The 12,765-nt window shown below is 46.1% G+C and overlaps 1 protein-coding gene across 2 annotated transcripts; it reads left to right on the forward strand.

Moving 5' to 3' along the window:
• Positions 1-6,453: 6,453 nt before the first annotated feature.
• LOC100828974 (FT-interacting protein 1) lies at positions 6,454-10,578 on the forward strand. 2 transcript variants are annotated; one of them, XM_014897341.2, is made up of 3 exons: positions 6,454-6,772; positions 7,558-7,664; positions 7,771-10,578. In XM_014897341.2, the coding sequence occupies exon 3, from the start codon at positions 7,868-7,870 to the stop codon at positions 10,190-10,192; it is 2,325 nt and encodes a 774-aa protein (XP_014752827.1). In that variant the 5' UTR covers positions 6,454-6,772; positions 7,558-7,664; positions 7,771-7,867; the 3' UTR covers positions 10,193-10,578. The 2 variants fall into 2 exon arrangements, with proteins under 2 accessions (XP_014752827.1, XP_010227498.2); XM_010229196.3 differs by having other exon boundaries at positions 6,454-6,665.
• Positions 10,579-12,765: the final 2,187 nt, after the last annotated feature.

Raw genomic sequence — 12,765 nt, forward strand, 5'->3', positions numbered from 1 at the left:
AGGGGCCGTGGAACCGCGTGGAAGGCACGTAGTACCTCTGACCGGTGGGGTTGAATGTCAGGAGTGGGGATTGGGAAGGATGGAACGGCAAGATGTGCACTGGCTCCAAGTTACTCAACGGCCAGGATTAACGTATGTTACGTTCGAACATTTTCGAAGCTGTCTGCTCACGGATGCGATTCCTCACTTCCATCGTCTTCGTCTGAATGTGAAAAAGGAAAAGGCAAGAGACAAACTTCTAAATGGATGTCCATACGTTCACGTGTCCAGCTTGGCAATGTGCATCGACGCCTCATCCATCCCACCTACAAACAAGACAAGGAACTAATTTCACGGCGGAATATGGACCCGACATTCACAACTCTGTTTATTCGACGAAATATGGGAAAGCTTCTGTCATTTTTTAGGTTTAATTTGTGGATGTTGATTCTATAAAAAAAATTATGTAAAATGATCCATAGCAAAGTACTGTAGAAAAAAATGGTTGGCCAGATAATAACTAAAATAGACAATAAGTGGTAGAACAAACGAGATTATGAGAACAGACTAGGCATAAGCATGATGCTACAAAAAAAAGGTTTAAGCTTTGTGAAGCAACACCTTTCGGGTGGACCCATGCAAATTCAAAGCTTACCGAGGCTTATGTCGATGTCTAAAATAAAAAATGTATGGGACTAGCTGTTGATCTGGTTTATTCTACGACAGTCTCCTGGAGATTAAGATGGTTACACACGAGACAGTAATGTAGACGTGTTCAGTGCCTTTAGAAAGAGGTAATAACCTATTTGTGTGCATTTGGGTAGAAGGATGTACCCAGTGAAGACAGCAATGCACCAGAGGAGTTCTACAGATCCTTAGGTTCTTCGTGTGCTAAGGATTAAAGTACCGATCTGTGGCCCTTATCCTGGCCTATAAAGGTGGTCAGGGGTAGTTACAGACAGTCTTGTCGGTTTACATGAGGTTGTTTCCTAGTCGATCACAATCATATCTCCGGACATTTCGAGTTGCTAGTTCTAAATCTTGTACCGTATTCCAATTCGATCATCTTAATAGCCCGGCTTTGTCCTCCTTAACTATACATGGATGCCACGTCATCGTCGGTAGACCTCTAATCCTTGAGGTTTGAAGATTTCTCGCAAATCCACCGATTGATGCCATGGACTTCTTGTCCTTGCCAATAGCATCTCCAACAGTATACCCATATTTAGAAAAAATACCCAAAAACCGTTAATATGACAAAAATCAGCTCCAACAGCATACCAAAATTTGTTGAATACCCAAATTTTTTTGGTAGCTACCATAATTTGCCCCCAATACCCAAATATGGATATTCTACGCTAGAGTACCAAAAAGACCAAAATCCACCGGCGGGAACTAACTACCATGATTTTTCACGTTTCTCTCTCCTGTCCCTTCTGCTCCCGTCGCCCGCCGCCGGAAATCCCTCCGCCTCCAACGAGCTGCAGGTCGCCGGCCACCTCCTGACCACCCGCGCACTCCCCGCCGCCCTTGCGCGCGCTCCCCAAACCCCGCCGGCAGCCGCCGAGCTTGAGCCAGACGCCGGCCGCCGCCGCGGCCGTCTTGCGCGGCGTCGTCGGCCCTGCCGCGGCCTCTGTCCACCGTCCCGAGGCCTCCCGCATTGCCTCTTGCTCCTCCCCGCCCATTCGTGCTCCCTTTCCCTCCCCGCGTCGGGCCCTGCCTCGGCGGCTAGGGCTCGCACCCCAGGCGGCCGGCGCCCCGCACGCCCCTCCTCACCTGCCGCGCCTCCGGCAACTTCACCTCGCCGCTGCGCACCTCCCCTCCGCCATCTTCCTCCTTGCACGCCCCCAGGACGCCCCTCGGCCAGCCCGACGAGGTGCAGCGGCTCCGGCCCGAGCTCTGCTCGCGGCGTCGCTGCGACGCGCCGCCACGGCTTCCTCCTCGGCACGATGCACCGCCACTGCCTCCTCCGCCTAGCTCCTCCTCGTCGTTGCTCCACGATTGGGGTTCAATTTTGTGCTTGATGCGGGATCGATTTGGGACTGATTTGGGAAAGAAGAAGCTTGGCTCAATGACAGGTGGGACCGTTATGAATTGGTGGATTTGGGTATCAAGTTTTGGGTTTGCTCGAATAGTTGGAGCCAATTTGGATACCCATATTTTCTCTCTCTCCTACCCATAATGGATTTGGGTATTCAAAATATGGGTATGCTGTTGGAGATGCTCTAAGGATATTAAAAGGCGAGGTCTTTGTGTCCTAGAGTATTCATGACCAATCCTCTCCAAAATTGATGTATGATTGTCCTAATAGTTTGAACTCTTGGGAAAAATATTCTGCCTCTTTATTGTCTATATTTCGGCATTTTACTTTCTTGTAAATAGTTTCCTTTGTGTTTCTTTAAGTATGATTGTACATGCTAAGTTTGCATATATCCATCACTAACATCATTTTAGTTACGTGTAATATGTAAGAATTCTTTTATTCACACCCACCTAGTAGGCATATTTGATTATTCACATTGTTCGTGCTATAAGTTAATTTTGGTTGCCATATGTGTATTTTGAAAGAAATAGACAAAAAACACATGATAGACATTCACAGACTTGATTTGAAAAATTACGAAGGGCAGCCCGGTGCATGTAGCTCCCGCTTGCGCAGGGTCCGGGGAAGGGTCCGACCACTTTGGGTCTTTTGTACGCAGCCTTTCCCTGCATTTCTGCAAGAGGCTGTTTCCAGGACTCGAACCCGTGACCTCATGGTCACAAGGCAACAGCTGTACCGCTGCGCCAAGGCTCCCCTTCCGATTTGAAAAATTACGAAGACAACCAGAAAACATATTTGCAATTAAGTAATGATGTATGTCAGTGTTAATTGCTTAATCTGAAAGACGTGAAAGTTGAACCGACAGGGGATATGATATCCTTGAGAGGGGCTAGAACATAACCGGGATCTGTTTGTAGGGTACGTGTCAAGTACTGTTTTCAGAAAGTAATATTATACGAATGAATGAATACGTGTCATATACACTGACAAATACATGACTCCGCGACGCATGTTGCTTTGTCGTCTCGGGAGCGCCCGGACGACTCGGTGTAGTCCGGCCCATTCTAAAATCTGAATGGGCTTGCAAAGCCCGTAAGCTATCTGCACTGCACAAACACCAATTTGAACTACTCTAAAAAAACACCAATTTGAACTTGGGTTGAGGATCCTCTGGAATAAAAAAAAAACTGTACCCTAAACAACTGGATTCGATGTGACCGATCATACGGATTTTGAGTGTCTGTTCTCGCATATCCGTTCATATGGATCTGATGAGTTTTTGTCAGTGTGTTATGATGCGTTTGTTGGTCTGATTTTGTGTGACTTTGGAGTCATTCTCTAATGTTCTTATGAAGATCTCGTGGTTCGACGACCTGCACCTTTAGGATATCATCAGCGGCTCAAATACGTTCAGCGCTCATGGTTTCTCCTCTTTTTAGATGGGCGACTCAAGGAGTTTTTCAAAAAAATTTAAGGTAATCAAGTTCGTGCAGGGATGCGAGCGACGATGTTGCTGTTCCAATCTAATTGCAGTTCTTTGCTGAAGTTTGAAGAATATTTCTTATTGCAAATATTAATACCATGAAAGAATATGTTTTCAAGAGATTTTTTTTAATTCTTATTATAGGGTTACTTTGTAATTTCTTGTGTGCATGATGCGAAGCACCGTAATGTTTCGAGTTTGAATAAAGATCGATGTAATTTAAAAAAATCTAACAATAATAAAATTATAAAAGACCTGCTTGGCTGCTTTGGCGACAACAATGCGTGTCCATGTGACCACGTCCAAGAAAATAAATAATTAAACAGCAACACCGCTAGACCAAGTCCTCACCCTTTCGTTCAAACTCCCCCTTCTGGTCGAAAGGAAGAAGGCACCGAACACACAACATCCATGCACTCGGTCCAGGCGTGCGCGCGCGTATCCGACCGGAGTCCAGCTCGGTCGCTGCCGCACACGATGGCCCCGGGGGCGATCGCCACCCGCACGCGGATTGAGGAAAAGACCGAGTAAACAAACCACACTTGAACTGTGTCTGCCCACGAAAGAGGAATCGGCAAAGGGTGTGCTAGGCCCACCATGTCCGTGAGGGACGGGACGTTTCTCGGGTGTTCCAGTTTCTCTGAAGGGTAGATAAGCACAGAATGTTTTTTTTACGACACGCCCCCTCATAGTTGTACTATTCTTCTGTCTAAGTTATATTTATATTTTGCAGCGGTGCCCTTGCTCACCCGACGTCAGTTTTCTTGTGTCGAAACTCTTGTTGCCTTTTGCCTTTCCGTTTTCCTTTTCTGCCAACGCATGTACACTAGGCTATAAGGGTTAGAACACGTGAAAAAAAAATCAAGTTTCCCTTATGTTGTAATTAGCCTTACATGTATATCTTTGGAGCTCACTAGGATTCTAGAAACACAGAGTCAAAAAGACAGTAAAAAAAAGTCATCGGTTCATCTTTTACATGAGCAAATCAAACTTTGTGTCTTGCATTTTTGTTGACCTCTCCTCTCTTGCCTACCGTCTCCTTCTCTCTCACTCTCATCCGACAAGCCACACACCCTTTGCTCTCAGCGCGAGCAGCCTCCTCTCCTTCTGTGCGCCGCGCACACCGTTTCCTTCCACTATTCGTGTTGCTGCTCCTGCTTCTCTACACCGGGAGCGCCTACCTTCTTCCTGCGCCGCCACCCTTTTTGTCCAACGCGAGGGAACGCGATATTCAAGTGAGGAGGCCAAATCTTGCCAAGGCCTCCCGATCTACGCTGTCACCATGGATCCGACGTCGGGACCTCCATACTGCTCGGTTCGGCCGAGATCCGTGGCGCCGCCATGGACCCGCTGCGGGGGCCTCCCTATGCCCTGGATCGGCCCAGATCTGCGCCGAAAACCAACCACCGCCATGGATTCGCTGTCGAGGAGCTTGTCGTCGTGGATCCATAGCTGTGCGGGAAGGAGAAGAGCGCCAACCGCTAGGAGAGCCCGGGTCCGCGAATCACCATCTCCCTCTTCCTCGCACACTGTTGGGGAGTCAACGCTGCCAAAGGTGAGTTTTTTAGTTTTGCAAATAATTAAAAGTTCAGAATAGAAAGCTAAAAACAATAAGTCTGAAAGTTAAAAGCTTCAAATAAAAGTAAAAAAATATCAAAAGTCTAGAGAATAAATTTTGGAGGGAGGTGGAATGAAGTGCCCATTAGGTGTCACCATTGATTACCAAAACCCATTTGAGGAACAAATGCACTTTCCCTTTCAGTTGCGCATAGGTGGAGAGAAATGGCCCTGGTTGTTGCTTGGCTAGATACACACTTAGTTGTATGCGACACGGCAGATTGTTTTGCACGCAATAAGATGTCTTGTTTTGAGTTTGCATGAGTGACAGGTGGGATCAACTTCTGATGGTCTTGTCTTAACTATGATTTGACCACACTATTATGATTCCAGCGTTTTCTAATACCCGCATTCTACACAAAATATTTAAAATGTAACATGTATTTTTTATTTTGTTTGTTTTTCACGTGTATTCTTATTATGTCCAACATGCCTCGGTGTTATGTTTAACTATAAGCCCTTACATTCTAAAATTTGTGGTGATAAAAATAGAGGGTCTTGGTGTTATGTTTAAGGGCCTCTTTGATTCGCAAGATTTCAAAATCGTAGGAATAGAAAAAACATAGGATTTGAATGTCATGGCATGTTGAATCTTATGAAAATTTTCAAAATACAGGAATGTGTAGTAAAAGTTGTTTGATTGCACCACATGAAAAATGTAGGATTTTCTTAAAGGATTATGTGCTACTCCCTCCGTCCCATATTAAGTGACTCAAATTTGCCCCAATATGGATGTGTCTATGACTAAAAAACGTCTAGATACATGTAATAGAAAGTCACTTAATATGTGACGGAGGGAGTACTCATTGTTGTCATAGAGACAAAAAAATAATTTCATGAGGTCCAACCTCATGAAAAATTTCCTTTGAAATTGCATGCAAGCTAGTCCATAACAAATATTCCTGTGGTTTCAAATCCTGCAAATCAAACGAGCTATAAAGAAAAAATTATTAGGAATAGAATCCTCCAAATTTTCTAGGAAATTCTTTTGAATCGAAGGAGCCCTAACTAGTTTTTTGCCAAATAAGCCAGCAAACGTCGACGTTTTCGCAAAAGTCTTCGTAGACCTCGTTCCGATGAAAAATCTTTTTTGTCGCATAAAAGCGTGTCGTGCATTATAAGAAATGGGCGAATGGCACCGAACAGAGCTGCAGTCAACGATTTCATTTTTGCTCAAAGGCTGATTGACTGAACGTCAGATGGTCAGACAATGTAGATAGAGTTGGCACGAGCACCGACGTACCCAAACCAAACCCTGAGCTCGCAAATCCACAAATACCGAGGTTCCCATTGCAAAAGCAGCACGCAAACCGAGGCTTTTTGCTCCGCCCCCAAGGCTCCATTGCCGTTTCCTTCTGCCACCCCAGTACTCCACTCCACTCCACCCTCTCTTCTCTCTTTTCTCTTCCACAGCCTCCTTTGTTTTTGCTCGCAAGAAAAAACCCTGCGAAAATTTGCTGGCTTCCACCACCGCCGCCGAGGCTTCCAGGTCCTTCTCCAGCCTTCCCCAGTCCCCGTGATGGATCGGATCGGCCAACCTTGGTAAGCAGGAAGAGCATTACGAGGATCTCCGTTTTCTCTAGATGTTTTTACTGGTTTTCCAATCTACGCGCCTCGCTTTCTTGGCCGATTCCCGTGGAGAGGAATAGGTAATGACGGTAGATGGTTCCGTTTCTTCCCGATCTGTTTGCTTCGACGGTAGTTGCAGGGCGTATTCTTGTTTTTGATGGCAAGATAGGGTTAAGCCCTAGGAGCCATAGGGTTCTTGGGTTCTTGAATTGCTGTAGGGTTTGCACTGGCATGGGGATCTGAGGATCCGTTTTGATGGGCTTTGCCTCCCGATTTCAGTTGTTTTGGTTTGTGTCTTCCATAGAGATGAGGAGGCCATGAGTGATTTCTTTTGGAAAAGTGAAAGTGTAGAGAAGTGGTGGGGATAAAGTGGTGAAATTATCAGGTGCTCATAATGTGCAGTTCTTGTGCTTCTTGCAATTCCGGGAAAGAAGGGCGGAACTTTGTTTTTGTGTCTCCTAGTTTAGATCTGCTCTCTCCTATTTTTTGAGTTTTCTCTACCACCATCTTTCGCAGCATAGCAAGGTTAATATCATTTTCCTTTTTGTGTCCTGGTCTCTCTTTGTAGCTGTGGTGTAGATCTATTTCCTCTAGATTTTTTTCTAGTTTAAATGCACTGTTCGAGTTCTTCCTGAAGTGAAACTTAAAATCTGAAGTTTTCTTCATGTTCCAAAATTAAAACTAGCTTAGGTTTTTTCCTGCTCCAAGAACCAACATGGAGTTGCAGTGTTTTCTGAAGTGAAAGTGCTGCAGTGTGGGCTTAGCTTAAGTGAAATGTAGTTATTTATTTTTCTGCATAGCTTGTCTTATGGATTTATGTTATAATATTCTCAAGCCATTTATTCTGATGCCATACTTCCTGCAGATGTTCCTCGAAGATACGTGATGTAGATGTTTTTCCCCACAGGCAAGATGGAGAAATTGTTCACAAAATGTTCTGCCAGTAGCAATCTTACCTGACTTGTTGCAAAGGTTCTAGTTTCCTCTTCTTTTTCTACATCATTCATTTATCCAGTCTTAATTTTTTTGTAACAACTATGTAAAGCCTGTGCTGATTTATTTTCCTTTTCCATTGCAGCTATTCTGGGGTAACAATCGCTGTTGGGGGATTTCCTTTTCTTTTCCTGTTCCTGACTCCTGAGTATTAGTTACTTGGTGGAGAATTGTCATTCAAGATGATGCAGAGGCCATTCCGTCCAGAGGAGTACTCCTTGAAGGAGACTTCTCCTCACCTTGGAGGTGCAGCTGCAGGTGACAAACTCACCACCACCTATGACCTGGTCGAGCAGATGCAGTACCTTTATGTTCGGGTGGTAAAAGCAAAGGAACTGCCAAGTAAAGACATCAGTGGAAGCTGTGACCCATATGTTGAGGTGAAGCTTGGGAACTATAAGGGCACAACTCGGCATTTCGAGAAAAAGACCAATCCTGAGTGGAACCAGGTATTTGCCTTCTCAAAGGAGCGCATTCAGGCATCAGTAGTGGAAATCATCGTCAAAGATAAAGACTTTGTCAAGGATGACTACATTGGACGAGTTTTATTTGACCTGAATGAAGTCCCGAAGCGAGTGCCACCTGACAGCCCGTTGGCCCCACAATGGTATAGGTTGGAAGAACGGAATGGGCACAAGGTGAAGGGAGAGTTGATGTTAGCTGTTTGGATGGGTACTCAAGCAGACGAAGCATTCCCTGAAGCATGGCATTCTGATGCGGCGTCAATCCCTGGCGATGGACTTGCAAGCATTAGATCAAAAGTTTATCTTACTCCCAAGCTTTGGTATTTGCGTGTCAATGTCATTGAAGCACAAGATCTTATGCCAAATGATAAGACCAGGTTCCCTGAGGTCTACGTCAAAGCAATGCTAGGCAATCAAGCTCTTAGAACAAGGGTATCACCAGGCAGAACACTGAACCCGATGTGGAACGAGGACTTGATGTTTGTTGCAGCTGAACCATTTGAAGAGCACCTGATTTTGAATGTAGAAGACAGGATTGCCCCAGGGAAGGATGATGTGATTGGGAGAACTGTCATTTCCCTGCAGCATGTAGCTCGGAGGCTGGATTACAAGTTGCTGAACAGCCAATGGTATAATCTTGAGAAGCACGTGATTGTGGATGGTGAGCAGAAGAAGGAGACCAAGTTTTCAAGCAGGATTCACTTGAGAATTTGCCTTGAAGGTGGATATCATGTCTTGGATGAGTCGACACATTACAGTAGTGATCTAAGGCCAACTGCAAAACAGCTGTGGAAGCATAACATTGGTGTCCTTGAGCTGGGTATCTTGACAGCTCAGGGCCTGTTGCCTATGAAGACAAAGGATGGGCGTGGCACAACTGATCCTTACTGTGTGGCTAAGTATGGACAGAAATGGGTCCGGACAAGGACTATCATTGATAGTTTCACACCCAAGTGGAATGAACAGTACACTTGGGAGGTGCATGATCCATGCACTGTGATCACAATTGGTGTATTTGACAATTGCCACTTGAATGGTGGGGAGAAAGCTAATGGTGCCCGGGATACCAGAATTGGGAAGGTCCGCATCCGCCTCTCAACACTTGAAACTGATCGAGTATATACCCACTCATACCCTCTTATTGTTTTGACACCCGGTGGCGTTAAGAAAATGGGTGAGGTACAACTTGCTGTCCGGTTCACATGCTCGTCGCTGCTAAACATGATGCATCTTTATTCACAACCCTTGCTTCCAAAGATGCACTATATACAACCACTGTCTGTGATTCAGGTAGACAATCTAAGGCGCCAAGCCACCAACATTGTCTCAACAAGGCTGAGCCGTGCAGAACCACCGCTCCGAAAAGAAATTGTGGAGTACATGCTGGATGTGGATTCCCATATGTGGAGCATGAGAAAGAGCAAGGCAAACTTTTTCCGTATCATGGGTGTCTTGAGCCCTCTGATTGCGGTGGCTAGATGGTTTGATCAGATCTGTCACTGGAGGAACCCACTGACCACTATACTGATCCATGTCCTGTTTGTGATATTGGTCTTGTATCCTGAGTTGATATTGCCTACAATCTTCCTGTACCTGTTCCTGATTGGAGTGTGGTACTACCGGTGGCGGCCGAGGCAGCCTCCGCACATGGACACTCGCCTCTCACATGCGGAGACTGCGCATCCTGATGAGCTTGATGAAGAGTTTGACACCTTCCCAACATCTCGTCCACCTGACATTGTCAGGGTGCGTTATGACCGCCTCCGCAGTGTTGCTGGGAGGATACAAACTGTTGTCGGTGATCTTGCGACACAAGGAGAAAGGCTGCAGTCTTTGCTGAGCTGGAGAGACCCAAGAGCCACTGCACTGTTTGTGACCTTCTGCTTCATCGCTGCGATTGTCCTGTATGTCACTCCGTTCCGTGTTGTGGTCTTCCTTGCAGGGCTGTACACCTTGAGACACCCGAGGTTCCGCCACAAGATGCCGTCTGTCCCGCTGAACTTCTTCAGGAGACTGCCAGCAAGAACTGATAGCATGCTCTAATGTGACACCTCTTGCTCTGTGATGCGGTTTCTTCCTCGTTTTGGCGGATCTATGCTGCGCATGTACTACTAGTAGTTGCAGCTCAGGCTGATGATCGATTCGATGTCCAACAATGAACTGCTACCTGTCATTTTCCGTAGTATTTCAGTTGCATGGTTTGTCTGTGCTTTCGGATGGTTTTGAACCTTTCCTGTAACAACGGAAACGTATGGTGTGTGACTAGTTATTATGTATGGTGTGCCTGAAGAATAGTGTTCTCAGGTCAGGTCTTCAGTTGTGCTCCTTAGTATCATCTTCATTGCATTTACAGCCATTGACCTGCATGAAATGATTCTAGTTTGTGCACTTCAGACCGCTAGTGTTGAAGGATGAACCTGCGTTGTTTTGCTGTTAATTTGCCCCCGTTCTGCACAAATTCCAAGTATTGTGTCGTAACCTGAAGCCTGCGTGCCTGGTGCAGTTGATGCTTGAAGTTAATTCTTATCCCTGAAGTTACTGTGACGTTGTCAAAAATATTCGGAATTTTTCGTCCATTCCTCCTGGCATGGCTGAAGTTCAATGGCGAAAGTTGCTCTTCTAAAAGGGTCCCCGTGATATAAATCTGTACCGGTAGCACAGTGCTATCTAAAGGTATAATTCCTTGCTGATATGCATGAAAATTCCCCAATTCTATATCCATCTTCCTCTTCATCTCTGAGATTGCTGTTGCTGATCTCAGATCCGCTGCTGTGCGCGAGACTGTAACAACAGCCTTTGCTTTGGAGGGACTCGATCGAGTATTATCTGTAACATCCCACAGCTCAATTCTCGTGTAACATCCCACTTAATTACCTGCTGAGTGACTGAAACCTGAGCTGCAATTCTCGTGTAGCATCCCACTTAATTACCTGCCGAGTGACTGAAACCTGAGTTGCAAATCCACGAGAATTGCAGCCTTCTGGGGCTTCTTCGCCTGGAGCTGGGAGGAACTCGATCGACTCCGGACAGAAATCGGTGAAGACTTCCAAATACAAAATAGTGAAAACACCACGGGTGGGCATACGTCAACCTATCGGATTTGGCTGGGCCGAGTCAGCCTTATTAGGATCGGGCCCAGACCGAGATGGTTTTTCAACATTGGTACACGGATGATGATTCTCAAAAGAAAAATGTGGTACGCGGATCCCTAAAAACAGGGGCGACGGATTTCGCTCGGAAAAAAAAGCTGATGTGTCAGGGTGCCCTGAAAAAAATCAGCACATGCTCAACAGATTTCAAAAGGAACCCCCAGCCCCCCACGTGTCAACACTGTTCGATCACTCCGAACTCTGAGTATACCATGACATCACTGTGGTGAGTAGTCTGTCTCCGGTGGAAATGTGTTGTCTCGCGTGGTTGCTCTCTCAGCCGGCCTTTTTTCTGGGTCGCTGTGGTATAGGGAATTTGGTGTGGGTGGTTGACGTTGGGGCATGGCATCCATACCAGGCATCTGTGGCCCGGGCCGTCAGTAACGATTTTCGGCGCTCCTTTGTGTTCTGCAGGTTGCGACTTGTGACCCTTTCTGATTGATGTCTGGCTAGCTGCAGTAGTGTGCATTTAGCCAATTTTACCCAGTTTTAGTGAAAGATTCATGACTGATTCAATTTTGTACTGTGGAGCTTTACCCAGGTAGATATGATGTGGATATGTCCCTTTTTTGTGGCTGATGCCTCTAATTTGTCTATTATTAGGGGTTATTTTGTGGTGTTTTTAGTTAGCAGGAGTGTCAGTGTCAACATTTATCATGTTGTTGTATACATATACCCAAGTCATGCCCACTGCGAGTACATGTATATGTCGGTGTGGTTATGTTGTTCGAGATATATGCTTTGTCAAGTAATTTAACTTCTGTACTTTTGGAACTAGTAAATCATTTCATGGGTATTTTATGGTTGAGGTAAATACACCCGCGGTCCTATTTTTATTGTCGCGGTGTCAGTTTAGTCCTAAAACTATGAAATTGAAAACTTTAGTCCTAATTTTATGATAAGTGGTGCACACGAGGTCCTAAGTTCGTCCCGGCGCGTCTGACTCGCCTACGTGGCACGTTGACCGCATACTCGTCGGCTCAGGGGCGTTTGGCAGGAGTTTTTCCGTCAAGGCGGTTGGGAATTTTTGCAGAAAACCCCTTGACGGAGGAGGCATCCTTTTTATTTTCCCCCGCCTAGTTCCTCTCCCTTCAATCCTTCGTACCCAACGGCGATTCTAAGGCGACGTAGTGGCAACTCGGTGGCGAACGGCGGCGGTATAGGTGACGAGACAGTGGGGACACGCTGGTTGGGATGGCCCCTGCACGGAGGAGCTGGCCATCGACTTTGTTGTCATGGCGGCGGCGGCGACGACTGAGAAAAGAGGACGAGGAAATAGAGAGCTCGAACAGAACACATAGAGGACGAGAAAACAGAGAGAGGAAGATGGCCAGGTTTTTATAGGGGGTTTTCTGCAAAAAAATTCCCAACCGCCCTGGCGGCAAAACTCCCGCCAAACACCCCTGAATCGACGTGTACGCGGTTAACATGCCACGTAGGCGAGTAAGACGCGCCCGAGCGAGCTTA

This window comes from Brachypodium distachyon, chromosome 1 (genome assembly GCF_000005505.3).
Source record: "Brachypodium distachyon strain Bd21 chromosome 1, Brachypodium_distachyon_v3.0, whole genome shotgun sequence".
NCBI classification, from domain to species: domain Eukaryota; kingdom Viridiplantae; phylum Streptophyta; class Magnoliopsida; order Poales; family Poaceae; genus Brachypodium; species Brachypodium distachyon.